This window comes from Suncus etruscus, chromosome 19, assembly GCF_024139225.1.
Source record: "Suncus etruscus isolate mSunEtr1 chromosome 19, mSunEtr1.pri.cur, whole genome shotgun sequence".
In the NCBI taxonomy this organism is placed as follows: domain Eukaryota; kingdom Metazoa; phylum Chordata; class Mammalia; order Eulipotyphla; family Soricidae; genus Suncus; species Suncus etruscus.
In genome coordinates, this window is record NC_064866.1 from 1,210,123 (window position 1) to 1,228,383 (window position 18,261).

The following is an 18,261-nucleotide window of genomic DNA, read 5'->3' on the forward strand; positions in this document are numbered from 1 at the left end:
TAGAAGGTGGAAATATTCTGTGAATATAGTTTAGATTCCAGATTCCTTTTAGAGAACCCGAAAGGTAGAGGTAAGCAGGCTATCTTGGGGCTGCCAGATCTAGGGCTTCAGCTTTCCTAACTCATTCCTCGTCTTTTTATTTTATGTCTGGCTTCACGACTTATTATACAGTTCTAACTATATTCTCATTTATTGGATTTATCTGGAGGACCTGGAGACACATGGTAAACCTCTCTTTGCTCTGTAGCAGCTGACAGTCTGCTTTAGATATAGCTCTTTTTTCTTCTCCTTTCCTGCCCTCCCTTCCCCTCTCCTCTCCCTTCCCCTCTCTCCCTTCCCCCCCCTCTCCGTCTCCCTCTCCCTCTCCCTCTCCCTCTCCCTCTCCCTCTCCCTCTCCCTCTCCCTCCTCTCTCACAACACAAGGCAACTTTTTTTTTTTAGTCACACTTATGGTGCTCAGGAGTTATTCCTGGCTCTGTGCTCAGTAACCACTCACTCCTAGCTACCTCTGGGGATCATAAGGGATGCCCTAGATTGAATTTGGATCTGTGGCAAGCAAGACAAGCACTCTACTCTCTGTGCTATGGCCCCAGCCCCTAATACTAGTATTCTATGGTTGACTTATATTCTACCCTGGTAGTTGTTGTTTGTTTTGTTTTTGAGCCACACTCGGCTGTGCTCAGGGGTTACTCCTGGCTCTGAACTCAGATATCATTCCTGGTAGGCTCAGGGACTATATGGGATGCCAGGGATTGAACCTGGGTCCGTCCCAGGTTGGCTCATGCAAGGCAAACGCCCTACCGCTGTGCCATTACTCTGGCCCTCTGGTAGTTAAGTTGTAAAGTCACATCAGGTTAAGAAACTCAGTGTTTGTGGTACTTTGTGAAAATCCATCCAGCAGGGCTAGCTAGCAAGGATGTGGAATAGAATAAGGAGTTTCTCTGGGGTGTTTCCATGCCCTAGAGATCACAGTGGCTGAAAATGAAGGCCTGGATGGTAGAAATATTTTTCCCTTGCACTTTTTCGGACTTTCTGTTTCTTTTTTTATTTTTGGACATGTGTTTTAAGGTGTGGTCCCACCCCCTCAGTGCTCTGGTGTTCTTGGTGTCAGATGATTAAATCTGGGACTCCCTCAGGCAAAAAATGAGCTCAGCCCTGAGTCATCTCTGTGGCACCCTTCTGCACTAATGGCAGGACTTCACTCTGGGCTGATGGAGCCAAAATTCGACTTTACTGGATTTTGTTACTGTGCCCAGCCCTGAAGTCTGGAGCCAAAAAGTGTCTAGAGTCTAGACACAAGACTAGTCTAGACTCCAATAGACCATAAATAAAATAAAAATAATATATCTATAAATGAAAAATATATATGAAAAAATATAATATATTAATATATATAATAATTTTAACATTTGATATTGATATCATTATTTTTTGTGATTAATTTCTTCTTTTTCATTTTTTCATCAATTTTTTCTTTTCATTTTTTTTTTTTTTTTTGGTTTTTGGGCCACACCCGTTTGACGCTCAGGGGTTACTCCTGGCTATGTGCTCAGAAATCGCCCCTGGCTTGGGGGGACCATATGGGACGCCAGGGGATCGAACCGAGGTCCTTCCTTGGCTAGCGCTTGCAAGGCAGACGCCTTACCTCCAGCGCCACCTACCCGGCCCCAATTTTTTCTTTTCTTTATTTTTTTCCTTACATAATTTTTATTTTGATCAAAGTGGAATTTTTTTCTTAATCTCTCTGAATGACATCGTGTTTTTCTTTATTTTTTATCTAGAGTGTTTTCTTGGGGGTGTGATTTGAGAACACCCCAAACCAGCTCCAATTACACACACAAACAGGCCTCCAGAACAGTCGAAATGGATCAACCGAGCCACCGTAGTGGAGGGGAAATTCATTCGAGTGGCAAGAGGCGTGTCACGTGACATAAAATATGCTTTGCTATTGGCTGAAATGCTCAGGGGTGCTCATAGTCCCGCCCACCCGGAAGGCGAGGCCGACTTCGGGCATGCGCAGTGCGGGGTTGCTCCGACCACCTCGGGTTGGGGAATTAGTTAGGGTGGGGAAAGAAGTGTATCACGTGAGACACGAGCTGCTCTGCGATTGGCTAAAACTCTCTAGCTCCCGCCCACCCGAAAGGCAGGCATGCGCAGTGCGTGCTTTCGCCGGTCACCTCAAGTGGGGGAGATTCCTAGGGTGGAGATGAGCGTGTCACGTAAGTCCAAAGCTGCTTTGCTATTGGCTTAAAAACTATGACCACGCCCACCCCACCCGGAAGGAAGGTGGGGGCCTGCCGCGCGCATGCCAACTCAGGTAGGGGGTTCCTAGGGCGGAGACGAGCGTGTCACGTGGTCCAAAGCTGCTCTGCGATTGGGTGAATTGCTCCAGCCCCGCCCACACGGTAGGCGTGGTCTCCCGCGCGCCTGCGCAGCAGGGCTGTCTCGGCCAGCTCAGGCTGAGTGAGTGGTAAACAGGCTTTTCCCTCGGAGCCGGAGCTCCGCCCGTCGCGTCTCCTCCGCCGTTCGTTGCTGGTGCCCGCGCTTCCACCCGGGGTCCCGGCTGAGAGAAGAGAAGAGAAGAGACCGCGCCCGGGGCGACGACGGCGCGTGAGGCATGCGGGTCCGGCGCGCGTGAGGCGGCGCGGGCGGGGGAGGGGGCGGCCAAGATGGCGTCGCTCTCGGCCGCAGCCGCCGACAACGGGGGCCCGGCGGGCGCCGCCGCCTCAGGTGAGTCGCGGGGGGCGGGCGGGGGGCTCCGCCTGGGGACCCCCAACCCCGAGCTGTCCGGGCCCCGAGAGTCTCACGGGCCTCGGGAAGAGCGGGGGGAGGGGGGTCTGGAAGCGGGGTGCTTCCCGTTAAGTTCCCTGGACCCCGGAACTGTCCAGGCTCAGAGACGTCGAAAGAACCGGGTCTGGACCCGAAATACTGGCCCTGGAAGAAGCCAGGAGCGAGGACTGATGAGAAAGACGCATCTGGAATGGGGATGCTTCCAGTGGAGGAGCCCCCGGAACTGTCCAGGCCCAGAGACGTCTCATGGGACTTCGAAAGCGCCTGGCCTGGACCCGAAATACTGGCCCTGGAAGAAGCTAGGGGCGAGGACTGGCGAGAAAGGAGGGTCTGGAGTCGGGGTGCTTCCCGTGGGAGACCCCCCCGGAACTGTCAGCCCAAAGACGTCTCAAGAACGAAATAGTGACCCTGGAAGGAAAGAGGAGTGAGGCCTGATGAGAAAGGAGGGTCTGGAATCGGGGTGCTTCCCGTTGGGGAGCCCCCGGAACTGTCCAGGCCCAAAGACGTCTCATGGGACTCGGAAAGAACCTGGTCTGGACCTGAAGAGTTGGACCCGGACGAGGTTTGGGGCGAAGTGTGATGATTGGGGGGTCTGGAAGCGGGGTGCTTCCCCTGGAGGACCTCCCTGGAATCGCCTAAACCCAGAGACTTCGAAAGAAGCGGATCTGGACCCGAAATGTTGGGCCTGCAAGCAGCTCGAGGTGAGGCTTGAAGAGGAGGTCTGGAGTTGCGGTGCTTCCGGCGGAGGAGCCCCCCTGGAAGTGTCCAAGCCCAGAGACGTCTCATGGGACTTGGAAAGAACCGGGTCTGCACCCGAAACATTGGCCCTGGAGGAAGCGAGGAGTGAGGACTGATGAGAAAGGAGGCTCTGCAGTTGGGGTGCTTCCGGCGGAGACCTGGGGGCTGTCCAAGCCCAAAGGCGTCCTGTCCAGTGGGCTCGGAAAGAACCGGGTCTGGACCTGGAAGCGGCTCGGGGTGACGTTTGGTTTTGGGGTTGACATCGCAGAACCCAAGATCCAAGTGGAAGTGGACGGCAGGGCCTTTCGGACCCGACGTGTCTTTGGGGGACCCGGCGGCTAAAGGGACGTAGGAGGCTGCACCGACCGTTGGGGTCTGGGCTCGCTGGCGCGTTCCGTCCCTTCCCTTTCCTTCCTTTTCCTTCCGCCACAGCTGCCCCAAGGACGACGTGCTCAAGCACAGGACCGATTTCTGCAGAGGGCTGGCTGGGGGCCTGGGGGCCTCCCGAGTGGACCACGACGCTTGGGGAAGGTTTGCGAAATCGGCACCCCAGAGCAAGTCGATGCCCACTGCCAGCAGCCAGAGGGTCCCTGGCACCCTTTCCCATGGGGATGGGGACTCCCTGCTGAGCCTGAGGCCCCTCGGGTGTGGGAGAGGCTGGAGGATGAAGGTGGGCGGTTCCGTTCGCTGCCTAGGACTGCGCCTGGGAGCCTGGGGCTGACTGCACGGAGGTCGCCGGGGAAGCAGCAGCTTGTGTGTGGGAGAGAGGTGCGTGTTGCTGGGGTGTGGGAAGCGGTGAGTCAGGCCTGGCCCGGTCCCTGGCGCTTGGCTGCTTGGGCGACTCCAAGCCAGAGGGGCTGCGGCTAAGTGGCGATGTGGTCAAGATACCTGCTTGGAAGCTCGAGTTTCGTTTCCTTGGATGCCTCTCTTTCGTTTTTTGAGAGGTGAGGACGTGGTACATTTTCTTTTTTCTTTTCTTTCTTTTGTTTCTGTTTTTGTTTTAGGGTCCCACCCGGTAATGAATGCTCAGGGGTTTCTCCTGGCTCGATGCTCAGAAATCGATCCTGGCAGGCTCGGGGGACGATATGGGATGCCGGGATTCCAACCACTGGCCTTCTGCATGCAAGGCAAACGCCTGACCTCCATGCTATCTCTCCGGCCCCTTTTCTTTCTTGAGTAAACCTGGGGACTCTCAGGGTTTACTCCCGGCTCTGCACTCAGAAGTCGCTGCAGGCAGGCTCTTGAGACCATATGGGATACCAGGGATGGAAATCGGGTTTTCCTGAGTTGTCCACGTGCAAGACAAATGCCCTACTGCTGTGCCATCGCTCCACCTCCCCCCCTTTTTCAAATGTGTTTTTGATTTGTGTTCGTGCTTCAGCTAGCTGGACTAGCTGTATTCAGTCAAGGCTTTCTCCTGACTCTGCCCTCAGGGGTCACATCTAGAAGGCTTCAGGAGTATATTTGGATGCTTGTTATTGATTCCCGGTTAGCCACATGCAAGGCAGAGTGCTGACTATTGTTTGCCCACAGTTTTCTTATGTAGCTCCTCTATTAAAAATTTTCCCTGGGGACTGGCGCGATAGCACAGCCGTAGGGCGTTTGCCTTGCACACACCCTAACCTAGGATAGACCTTGGTTCGATCCACGGCATCCCATATGGCCTCCCAAGCCAGGAGCAATTTCTGCACGCATAGCCAGGAGTAACCCCTGAGCGTCACCAGGTGTGGCCCAAAAATCCAAAAAAAAAAAAAAAAAAAAAAAAAATTGGGGAGGGCTTTTGGGTCCCAATGTGTAGGTATTTTTCTCTTAGAAATAGGTTTTATCGGGCCCGGCGGCGTTTACCTTGCAAGCAGCCGATCCACGACCAAAGGTGGTTGGTTCGAATCCCGGTGTCCCATATGGTCCCCCGTGCCTGCCAGGAGCTATTTCTGAGCAGACAGCCAGGAGTAATCCCTGAGCAATGCCGGGTGTGGCCCCCCCCAAAAAAATAGGTTTTATCATAAAAAGCTAAGTGTTGGGACCAGTGATACATTATAATGAGCCAAGGCACTGGTCAACCCAGATTTAATCCCAGCAGCCAGCCCGTATGATCCTCCTGAGCAGCACCAGGAGAGATTTCTGAGTATAGAGCCAGAGATCATTGTTGGGTATGGCCCAAAAACCAAAGGGAAAAAAAATAACAAAAGTCATGTCTTGGGGCCCAGAGATAGCACAGTGGTAGGGCCGTTGCCTTGCACACAGCTGAACCAGGACGGACGGTGGTTTGAATCCCAGCATCTCATATGGTCCCCCGAGCCTGCCAGGAGCGATTTCTGAGTGCAGAGCTAGGAGTGACCCCTGAGTGCCCTGGGGTGTAACCCTAAAACAAAAACAAAGTCATTGGGGGCCGAGAGATGGCATGGAGGTGGGGTGTTTACCTTGCATGCAGAAGGACGGTGGTTCGAATCCCAGCATCCCATTGCTTCTAAGGAGCAATTTCTGAGTGCAGAGCCAGGTGTGAGCCTAAAACAAAAACAAAGTCATGTGTTTTCCCCAGAATTTAAGTTGGCTTTTGTCTGAGGTACCTACCCAATGCTGCTGTCATTTTAGATGTCATATTTTATCTTTTGTTTTCTGCCAGTTCTAGGGTTGGCATTTTAGTATATCAGATTATATGTTTTTTCCTACTGTCTTTTTTTTTTTTTTTTTTTTTTGTGGTTTTTGGGTCACACCCAGCAGTGCTCAGGGGTTACTCCTGGCTCCATGCTCAGAAATTGCTCCTGGCAGGCACGGGGGACCATATGGGACGCCGGGATTCGAACCGATGACCTCCTGCATGAAAGGCAAATACCTTACCTCCATGCTATCTCTCCGGCCCCTCCTACTGTCTTTTTACCAGAAATTCAACTATATTTAGTGAACTTGACACTTCTTCTAGATTCTATGTTTATAAATGAAGTCAAGGTATGAAGATGTTCAAGTTAAAAATACGTAGCTTTGGGGCTGGAGAGTATTTGTCTTGCACGTGGCCAGCCCTTGTTCAGTCCCTAGCACCAAGCATGTATGGTCAGTCCCTTGAACACAGAGCCAGTGAGCCCTGAGCACACCTGGTGGGAGCTATAAACTAAAATAAATCTGTTATGGGGCTAGAGATCTGTGTGCTCCGGGATATGGCACATGCTTTGCATGCATGAGACCCTCATATTTGATCCTGTCACTACCTCCAGTTGTGGCCCGAGCGATCACTTATGTGCTACTGGATTTGAAGAGCAATGCCCGTCTGGACTAAACATTGCTGGGAGTGGCTTTGGCAATATTCCCTGAGCAGTGTGCTAGGAGGCCCTTCAGACCCTAAATCTAAATCTTCAGAGTCCTTTTCTTTTGTTTTTGTTTTGGGGCCACACCTGGCAACGTCAACGTCGGCGGTCGGCTTACTCCTGGCTCTGCGCTCAGAAAACATTCTTGGCAGGCTGGGGGACCATATGGGATTCCGGGAATTGAACCTGGGTCGGCCTACCTACCTCTGTGCTATCACTCCGGCCCCTAGAGTCCTTTTTTCAAAAATCTTTTCTGAGGTCAGAGCAATAGCACAGATGACCCAGGTTTGATCTTTGGCATCCCATGTGGTTCTCCGAGCCTTCCAGGGGTGATGCCTGAGCACAGACCCCTGAGCACCCCTGGGTGTTGCCAACATTACATTTTTTTTTCTTCCTAAAGCTGACTAGCTTTGTCAGAAAGCATGGGATCAGAAAGCTGGAGAGAGAGCACAGCAATAAGTCATTTGCTTTGCATGGCGCCGATCCAGGACAGGACGAATGGTGGTTCGGATCTCATGTCCCAGAGTCTGCCAGGGGCGATTTCTGAGCAAAGAGCTAGGAGTAATCTCTGAGTGTGACACAAAGAGAAAAAAAAAGCATGGGATCCTTTAACTTTTTTTTGCCCCTTTAGCAAAGATTGGAATTTAGTGAGGTGAGAAATCAGGGAAGGTCTGGAGAGATGGCCTTGATGTTTCGAGTGTGTGTTTTGGCATGAAATGTGGAATCCATCCCCAGTGCAGCATGGCTTGTTCATGCGCTCGAGTAGAGTGACCCTGGAACATATGGAGCGTACGGAGTCAGTAGGTGGGGCTCCTGAGCACTGCAGGTTGTGGACCAGAATAACAACAGCAAAAATAAAAGAAATTGAAAAAAATCTGCTCATAGGTGGGCTGCATGCAAGGAAGCACCTTACTTGCTGTGCTATTGCTTTGTGCTATTTTAGTGACTTTCAAAGGGAGAAATTTGGTCTGGATCTTCTGTTGCTTCATGACTTCTCCCAGCCCTGTGCTTGGAGGTAATGACCAGTGGTGTTGGAGTACCACATGGTGCTGGGAATCAAACCCAGACCTCCTGCACATAACGTATGTGCCCATTGAGCTATCCATCTACTGCTGGCTCAGAATACATACACATGTATATCTATTTGTAAACATGTGAATATATACACATATAAATATAAATGTAAATTTTATAATATAAATATAAAACACCAGGTGTTAGACCACACTGCCAACGCTCAGGGGTTACTCCTAGCTCTGTGCTCAGAAATCCTGGCAGGCTCAGGGGACCATGTGGGATGCCTACCCCCTGGTATTGAATTTAAAAAACGAAGTCTGTGCAAAGTATAGGAATGTCATGTTTTAAGGGGGCTGGAGAGATAGCAGGGCACCAAACCTCAGTTTGCCCCCTCCCCATATGATCCCCACAGCCCACCAGGAGTTGGTTGCTGAGCATGGGGCCAGGAGTAACACAGTGTGGCTCAAAACCAAAACAATACTAGAACGTCAGGTTTTAGGGACAGATTGAATGTTTTAGAAAACCCACTTCTGTGATTCGTTTGGCATTCAAATTGGGAAGGACGCCTTATTTAGAATATTTGCTCCTTGGGGAGATAGCATGGAGGTAGCCATTTGCCTTGCCTGCAGGACGGTGGCTTGAGTTCCAGCATCCCAGAGGGTCCCCCGAGCCTGCCAGGAGCGATTTCTGAGTGTAGAGCCAGGAGGAACCCTGAGCGCTGCCGGGTGGGACCCAAAAACCAAAGCCAAACAAACAAAAAAAGACTATTTGCTCCTTGTCTGTATGAAGCCTGACTACAGTATTTCATGATAAGCCAGAGATGATCCATTGTGCTGCTGACACTGGAATAATCACGATCCTGCTTGGAGTTGGAGGAGGCAATTCTAAAGGAGTGTCAGCTTTCATCACATGTCACTTATGTTCTTGTTCTTCATCATTGATTAATAAATCGAAATAGTGTGCTGGCGAGTTGCGCTGCTTGGTGTGTAAAGGCCATTTCCTCTCCGTCTTTCTCCTCCTCCTCGTTTGGAATGACTCCTGTCCCGTACTAGGCTTGGCTTCTCTTAACAACCAGACCTGACCAGATGCTGTTGTCGCTGTGACCATCTGTCTGCCGGGCTGTACAGGAACCTGTTTCTCTTAACTGTAGCTTGACGAGTCTGGCAAGACTTGAAAGTCAGCTGCTGAGCCCCTCTTTTACTGGGGTGCAGGGAGGGGGGAAGAGTTTCTGTTCCAGAGACGGTTTGAAATGATTGGAGAAGGTAGATAGAAATTAGAGTTAGAATGCTAAAATGCATTCTGTTCCCTTGAACGAAGTCAGAGCTATATGGTAGAATCATGTGATGGGGTTGGAAGGTGGAGCAAAGGGCAAGCGACTCTTTGGACTCTTGTTTTTTTGTTTTTTTGATTTTGTCCACACCCAGTGGCACTCCAGGGCGACTCCTGGCAGCCTCATGGGATGCCAGGAATCGAACCTGGGTTGGCCGCGTGCAAGGCAAATGCTCTGCCCGCTGTGCTGTTGCTCTGGGCCCCCAAGAGTGAACTATTTGCATGCAGAGGATCCCTGACTCTCCTGTCAAAAATTTGATTTTGGGGGCCAGAGTGATAGCACAGTGGTAGTGCGTTTGCCTTACATGCAGATGACCCGGGACGGACCTGGGTTCAATCCCTGGCATCCCATAGTGTCCCCTGGGCCAGCCAGGATTCATTTCTGAGTGCAGAGACAGGAGTAACCCCTGAGCGCTGCTGGTTGTGGCCCCCCCCCACCAAAAAATATAAGGTTCTTTTTGGGCTGGAGAGCTAGTATGGATGTAGGGCATTTGCCTTGCATGCAGAAAGACGGTGGTTCAAATCTTGGCATCCCCTGAGCCTGCCAGGAGTGATTTTTGAGCGTAGATCCAGGAGTAACTAACCCCTGAGCGCTGTTGGGTGTGACCCCCCCCTTTTTTTTTTTTTTTTTTTTTTTCTTTTAATTTGAGTGGGGTTATACACATCAGGTGGTCTTCAGGACCACACTTGGTGATGCTGGAGGATCATATTGCAGTGCTGGGATTTGAGCCATTGTTCAAAGCCATATGTAGGACTATACACACATACCCCAATTTGTTAAAAGAAAAAAAAAGTAAGTGAGGAGATCGCTTAAGGTGCCAGAAAGCATGTTTTACATAAAGGAGCCTCATGCTTGGTTTCTTGTTTTGATTTCTGGGCCGAACTGGTGGTACTTGGGGATCACTCCTGGTGAAACTCACGGGACCCTTATTGTGCCAGGAACGGGGGCTCCTCGTACATGACAGCCACGGGCAAGACAAGCACCTTAAGCCTTGGAGTCTCTTTCTTGTCCAAGAACACGTTATTTGATTACTGGTATCACATGTTCCCCTGAGCACTTCTGGGTGTAACCCAGGAAAAAAAAAAGGATAAAAATCATGCGTGACATCCCCAGGAAAAAGTTCTTGAAATCCTTTTCTTTTGTTTGTTCGGTTTTTGAGCCACACCTAGTGGTGCTCAGGGCTTACTCCTGGCCTTGCCCAGGGCATCGTGTGGGATGCTGGGAATTGAACCTGGGTAGGTGCATCAGGGCACGTGCCTGACCTGCTGTACTATCTCGCCGTCGCGGAGCTCTTGAAATCTTAGAAGATCTCAGACCTGTAGCACCTTTTACTTCAAATCACATTATTTTGTTTCTGGGCCACACAGCGATCGATGCTCAGTTCCTACTCATGGCGCTACACTCAGGATCACTCCTAGTGGGGCTTCGAGTCCCTATGTGGTGTCAGGGATCAAACCTGGCCGGGCCGTATACAAGGCAAGTCCACTAATTGCTGTCCTATCACTCCAGTTCCTGGAGCAGACTTTGTGATCTGAAATTCCTTTACTGGTACTATTTTTCCCTTTTGGGGGCCATGCTCATCTGTGCTCAGAGACTGCTACTTCCAATGAGGTTCTCAGGATCACTGCAGCACCGTGAGATATTTCTTTGGCCTGTATGATTTTTACCAGAAGGAAAATGATTTGGAGACCGCTAACTCTAAGCTCCTCTCCTGCCTCTTTACTAAGGGAAGTCCCATGATTGAACCGTTTTTGTTGTTGTTGTTGTGGAGCCTTTATAGCAGGGCCAACCCTCATCAGTTATTGATTCTGGTTGCTTCCTTCATCCCAGTCATCTGAGAATTCCAAATGGTAGGAATTTTTCACATCAAGGGTGTTTTTGCTCTTGACTGTCTTGCTTAGGAATCACTCTTGGTAGTGCCTGGGGGTGTGTGGATGGGGGACCATATGGAATGCCAGGGATCAAACCTAGGTCAGCTACATGCAAGGCAACTGCCCAATGTACTATTGCTCGACCCGAAAATGGTAGGGATTTTATTGAAGCTCTTGTGTCTATCATTGGTGTAACCTACTATAAACCTTCTATGGGGTAAGGTCTTTTCCTTCAGCTTTTAATGCTAGGAAAAACTAGTGCATTTTTAGCTCCTTTCCTGAGATGAGGAACTGAAATTTGGAAACATAAAAATAGAACAAAGTATTACTTAGGAGATTGCATACCGTTTGGGTTGATTTTTAATAAACAGGGAAAAGTGTTTACTTTCTCAACAGGAAGTTTTGAGTTCTCCCCTTTCTGCCAGAAAACTGACTCAGAATGCCATTTTGGGCTGGAGTACATGCTTGGCTTGCTAGAGGCTGGTAGCCTGAGCCTGAATCCTCTGAGCTCCCCCCAGATGTGACCCCGCACCATAAGAAAGCAAGTCAGTAGAGAGAGAAACTATAGTAGGATAGCTTTGCATGTGTCTGGCCCTGGTTTGATCCCTAGCATCCCTATGGTTCAATCCTGATCACCACTGGGAGTGACTCCTAAGTACAGAACCACTGGCCAGACAGATGGTACATACAGTAGACGAAGCACTTGCCTTACACATCCATGGTCCCTGGGTTTGATCCCTAGCACCCAGTATGGTCTCCCAAGCCCCATCAGGAGTGATCCCTAAGCACAGATCTGGAGTAAGCCCTGAGTAGTACTAGGTGTTGTCTCCAGCTCCCACCCCACCAAAAAAAAAAAAACACCTCAATTTTTCTGGGCCACACCCAGTAGTGCTCAGGCTCTGCCCTCAGGAATCACTCATGGCGGTGCTCAGGGGAACGTCTGGGATGCCAGGGATGGAACATGGGTTGACCACATGCAAGGCACGCACCTTATCTGTCGTTCCAGATACTTGTAGCTTGTGCTAGGGACCACGAGGTGCACATCAGTATTGCTCAGGGCCTCGAGGGACATACTTGGTGGTGCTTAGCTAAGACTGGGGGGCTGCATGTGCCCCTGAATCTTGAGCACTCTTCCCACTCCATACTGACGTGTGTGTGTGTTTTGCATCACACCTGGCAGTGGACAGGCAAACGCCTTACCTCCATGCTATCTCTCCGGCCCCAGAGACGGTCATTTTTAAGTGTCACTTTTTGATTAGCCATTTGTTTCTGCCATGATTGCTCACGACCAATGTCAAGTATAATTATACAGATTTCGTAGGTATACAGTTGTTACTCGTCAGTAGCATGTAGTTATCTGAGTTGACTGAGTATCAAAAGGGCATGTTTTTCTTGTTGATCTCTGTGTGGTGTTCTGGGTTGACCTAACACTTGGGATGAGTAACTTGGTTCAGAAACTTGCTAAGTACTAGCTCTTATGTAGCTCATCGGCTCCTTTTTCTTTGATAACATAATAGAAACTATAGCCTGTGAAATGAAGACATTGCAATGAGAGGAGCAAACATGATGGATTTGGGAGGTGGTTATCTTTTTCTCCTTTTAATCGTGGCATGAAAATATCAAGACAAAAGTCTTGATTTGATTTATTATTATTTTATTTGGTTTTGGGGCCACACCCAACAACACTCGGGTTACTCCTGGATGTGCACTCAGAAATCGCTCCTGGCAGACTCGGAGGACCATATGGGATGTTGAGAATCGAACCCGGGTCTGTCACGGGTCAGCCGCGTGCAAGGCAAATGCCCTACCGCTGTACTAACGTTCTGGCCCAAATTAGTTATTAATTACATTTATTTGGGGATTATACTTGATTGTGTCAGCCAGGCTGCTCCAGGCTCACTTCGTGCTCAGGCATCACCCTTGGCAGTGCTGAGGCTTGAACCAGGGCCTCCTGAATACAAAGCTTTGACTCCAGTCTATTGATATCTTCGACTCCAGAATTTCTTTTGTGTCATTTTGGGGCCACATCTGGCTGTGCTCAGGGCTTGATGGACCATATAGAATAATTGGGATCAAAACAGTGTTGACTACTTGCAAGGCAAACACCTACCTCCGGTGCCCCTACATTTTTTTTTTTATTTTTGGATTTTGGCCACATCCGGCAGCACTCAGGTTACTCCTGACTCTGTGATCAGAAATTACTCCTCATAGGCTTGGGACCACAGAGGATGCCAGGGATCGAACCCTGGTTGACTATATATAAGGCAAATACCCTACCTGTAGTGTTATTGCTCTGGCCCCAGAATTTTTTTCTTTGTTTTTGGTTTATACTTAGCTGCACTCAGATTATTCCCGACTCTATGTTCAGAAATGACTCCTGGCAGGCCTGGGTAATGCCAGGGTTCAAATCTAAGTTGGATGCATGCAAGGCTCCAGCCCTTGTTGGTATTTGTTATTTTGTTTTGAAGTAAAAACACGTTTTATTTGGAGGTATTGGGGAAGGGAAGTGGGAGAGGATAAGAGAGAAAAAGGAATGAGTAATGTGTTTGAGAGAGAGCACAGGCTTCTCCAAAGGCCAAGAGTCTTGATACACATAGGAAATATCTGGTAGGAAACATCTCAAGAGGGAAGATGCAGGCAACGTGTGCTCCAGCACCATGAACCAAGGCAACGCATGTGTCCCTGTTTTTTTTTTTTTTTTTTTTTTTTGTTTTTGGGCCACACCCGGCAGTGCTCAGGGGTTACGCCACTGTGCTATCTCTCCGGGCCCCTGTTTTGTTTTGAAGGGGGTTCAGATTGCCTCTTACCTCGGGTTTTACTCTGAGTCCTAGTGACAATTGGGAACCTACGCAGTGTTGGGGATCTTGTGGCTCAAAAATCAAGAACAAATATGTATTAAAAGCACTGCTATCTGAGCTGAGTGCTCAGCGTTCTAAGGAAGCAGGTTGATATTTTATTTTATTTATTATTTATTTATTTTGTTTTTTTGGGTCACACCCAGCGGCGCTCAGGGGTTAGTCCTGGCTCTGTGCTCAGAAGTTGTTCCTGACAGGCACGGGGCCATCATGGGATGCCGGAATTCGAACCGCTGTCTGTTTGAATCAGCTGCTTGCAAGGCAGATGCCTTACCACTGTGCTACCTCTCCAGCCTCAACAGGTTGATATTTTAGATATATTTCTGGGTATATTCTTCCTTTCCTTTTTGTTTATGGGCCACACCCTGTGATGCTCGTGGGCTCCTCCTCCTGGTTCTTAGGAATTGCTCCTGGCAGTGCTCAGGGTTAGTAGGGTGCTGGGGATTGAACTTGGGCTCACTGTGTGCAAAGCAAGCAATTTGGCCACTCTACCATCTCTCCGGCGCCTCTTTATGGGTATTTTCATTTGGAGGAGATTCTGTTCTCCAAATATCCACAAGGTAGAGTTAAAATGGTTCTCCCACATTTCAGTTTACAAGGACCTGAGTTTTCGGAAAAACGCCAACAGTTAGGCGATTTGCTTTGGTTGGTTTTGTGTGGATTTTCCCTTTTCTTAATCTCACCTCCTCATCAACTTGACTCCTTTAAGAATTAGTGTTCTGGGGCCCGGAGAGATAGCACAGCGGCGTTTGCCTTGCAAGCAGCCGATCCAGGACCAAAGGTGGTTGGTTCGAATCCCGGTGTCCCATATGGTCCCCCGTGCCTGCCAGGAGCTATTTCTGAGCAGACAGCCAGGAGTAACCCCTGAGCAATGCCGGGTGTGCCACAAAAAAACAAAACAAAAAAAAAAAAAAAAAAAAAAAAAAAAGAATTAGTGTTCTGGGGCCCGGAGAGATAGCACAGCGGCTTGCAAGCAGCCGATCCAGGACCAAAGGTGGTTGGTTCAAATCCCGGTGTCCCATAGGGTCCCCCGTGCCTGCCAGGAGCTATTTCTGAGCAGACAGCCAGGAGTAACCCCTGAGCACTGCCGGGTGTGGCCCAAAAACCAAAAAAAAAAAAAAAAAAAAAAAGAATTAGTGTTCTGGGGGCCAGAGAGATAACATGGAGGTAGGGCATTTGCCTTGCAAGCGCTAGCCCCATAGGGTCCCTCCAAAGCCAGGAGCGATTTCTGAGCGCAGAGTATTGTGTTCTACATCTAAGATTGTCTTCTTGTGTCTTGCTTAAGAATTGTCAACACGTGTATGGTCGGTGCTGGGACTGGGAAGTTGCTGGGCTGGGCCTCTGGGTTACTGCTGTATGACCTGTTCAGACGAAACTCCAGTTGCCTGAGGAATGCACATCCGGCTGGCCTTTAGCGTCCCCAAATTATATGTGTACTTGAAACACTGAAGTCAGTCACACACCGCCTCTTAGTTTCTCATCTGGAGGATGATGTCATCCAGTTTCTGACGGAAATGCCTCTACTCTGAAGACACAGGGAGAGGCTCTGGTATTAAGGCCAGCTCTGTTTTGTTCCATCCACGGGGAAAAACAGCTCTTAGACGCTATTTACTGTCTGAAAATTCTTTTCTGTTGTCTCTTTTGTGTTTGTTTTTGGGCCACTCCTGGCAGGACTCTAGGAACGTATGTGGTGTCAGAAATCAGATCTGGATCAGCCTCAATGCAAGGCAAGCACCCTGCTTCGTTGTACTGTCCTCAGGCCCTATGTCTTTTATTTGTTTTTGTTTTGGGGCCACACCCAGTTGAAATTTACTCCTGCCAGGGTCTGGGAATCAAACCTGGTTGCCTGCATGCAAAACAAATGCCCTACCTGTTGTGTTACCTATCTCTTCTTTCAAGGGCAACTCATTTTTTCCCCTTTTTTGCTTTTCTTAAATTAAATTGAGAATTTTTCTTTTGCTTGACTTCTTACTCCTCTCAAAAGTAGTCTCTACTGATTTTGTAGGGGAGTCTTGATGTTTTGTCCAATGAGCCAAAGCCAGGCCCTTCAGTTCATTGATTTACTTATTTATAGGGTTGTCTGGGTTTGGACCAGCACTGCTCAGGGGCTGCTCTGGGCCCTGTACTTGGAGTCTTCTCTGGGCGGTTCTAGGAGAATCATACAGTGGTGGAGATTGAACTAGGTTTGGCTACAAGCAAGGCAAGGGTATTAACTCATCTCCAGCACCTTTCAACAGAATATTCTAGTAGCAGGATCAGGATGGAGTCAAGAAAATAGGGTGTAGGTTTTCAGAATTTTTTTTTAAGGTTTTTGGGTCACGCCCGGTGGCACTCAGGTTACTCTTGGCAGGTTCAGGGGACCTTATGGGATGCCAGGATTGTACTTGGGTTCATTCCCGGTTGGCAGCATGCAAGTCAAATGCCCTACTGCTTTGCTATCTCTCCAGCCCTTCAGGGTTTATTTTTGACTCTGCCCTGAAGGGACCACTCAGGATGGGTTCAGGGGACCATTTGTGGTGCTGAGGATCAAACCTAGGTTGGCCAGGTACAAGGCAGGCGCCCTACCAGAGCTGTAGTATCGATCTGACCCTTCTAGTATCGATCTGACCCTTCCACCAACCTGAGCTTGATTGTTCAGTGCTCGGATATGTCAATACAATTCTGTGCTATCCTTTTGTGCCAAAGGCTCTACTGGGTGGGAACGGGGTGGCCATGTGGGGAAGTGCTTGAAATGTGGGACCTCTTGTAAACAAAGAAGTTTCACATCTCCCATGTGTGTGTTAGGGATCAAAAATTTAATGATTTAATTTAGGAGCTGGAGCTATAGCACAGTGGCAGGGTGTTTGCTTTGCATGCAGCCAACCTGGGTTCGATTCCCAGCATCCCATATGGTTTCCTGAGCCTGCCAGGAGCAATTTCTGAGCACAGAGCCAGAAATAACTGCTGAGTGCCTTTGAGTGTTGCCCCAAAACCAGAAAAAAAAATTTTTTTTTGAACTTAGGGCTTTTTTTTTGGGGGGGGGGCCACCGGTTTGATGCTCAGGGGTTACTCCTGGCTAAGCGCTCAGAAATTGTCCCTGGCTTGGGGGGACCCTATGGGATGCCAGGGGATCGAACCGCAGTCCTTCCTTGGCTAGCGCTTGCAAGGCAGACACCTTAGCTCTAGCACCACCTTCCCGGCCCGAACTTAGCACTTCTTACAGGCAGGACAGCAGGACAAGCACTCTATGATTGCATCTGTGGCCCAGGATTGTGGGGGAGTTTTTGCTTGTTTTCTGGGAATTGAACTCATAAGTATGTACTCTACCACTGAGTTACATCCTAACCTCTGTTTCACGTTTGTTTTTTTTTCTAATGTGTAGTAAGGGAAAGAGGGTGTGAATTTATTGAAAACTAGCTTATTTGTAGTTAGAAATTATCTGTAGCGTTCCAAGTTATTTTTCTTTCTCTCCCTTTTTCCTACTTATATGAAGGAAACAACATAACATGATTATAATAAGCTAGAGTTATTCTGTGGGGTAGGAAGTGATGGGGGTCTGTGAGGGGAGTGGGAGAGGGTGGTTGTCGATTAGTGATATATTGGGAAAAATGGATTATAAATATGACAAAATACTGTTTTCTATTAAATTATATAATTGTCTGGAGCCAGAGTGGTGGCGCAAGCGGTAAGGCATCTACCTTGTGCGCTAACCTAGGACGGACCACAGTTCGATCCCCTGCCGTCCCATATGGTCCCCCAAGCCAGGAGCGATTTCTGAGTATAGAGCCAGGAGTAATTCCTGAGTGATGCCGGGTGTGACTGAAAAACCAAAAACAAACAAACAAAACAAGTTTCTGTTTTTCATTTGTTTGTGTTTGTTTGTGTGTGTGTGTGTTTCCTTTTTTATAGAAACTTTCTGTAACAATTATATAATTTATTTATTTACTTTTTTTGTTTTGTTTTGTTTTTTTGGGGGCCACACCTGGCGGTGCTCAGGGGTTCCTCCTGGCTGTCTGCTCCGAAATAGCTCCTGGCAGGCACGGGGGACCATATGGGACACCGGATTTTGAACCAACCATTTTAGGTCCTGGATCGGCTGCTTGCAACGCAAACGCCACTGTGCTATCTCTCTGGGCCCTATTTATTTACTTTTTTTGAGCTCAGGACCATATGGGATTCGAACCACCGTCCTTCTGCATGCAAGGGGAATGCCTTACCTCCATTCTATCTCTTTGGATCCAGGGATTATTCTTATTTGGGGGACCCACACCTGGTAATGCTCTGGGGCTACTTCTGGCTATGGCTCAGAAATCGCTCCTGGCTTGGGGGACCATATGGGACGCCAGGGGATGGAACCCCGGTTTGTCCTAGGCTAGCACGCT

At 49.1% G+C, this 18,261-nt stretch overlaps 1 protein-coding gene across 2 annotated transcripts in view; it reads left to right on the forward strand.

The window, feature by feature from the left end:
• The first annotated feature begins 2,663 nt into the window (after positions 1 to 2,663).
• The window catches only part of LOC125997479 (26S proteasome non-ATPase regulatory subunit 4), a 76,942-nt gene continuing 61,344 nt past the window's right edge, over positions 2,664 to 18,261 (forward strand). For both annotated transcript variants that reach the window (XM_049765922.1, XM_049765919.1), the window contains exon 1: positions 2,664 to 2,730. In XM_049765922.1, the coding sequence (XP_049621879.1) occupies positions 2,670 to 2,730 (61 nt within the window). In that variant the 5' untranslated portion in view covers positions 2,664 to 2,669. The remainder of the gene's footprint in view (positions 2,731 to 18,261) is intronic.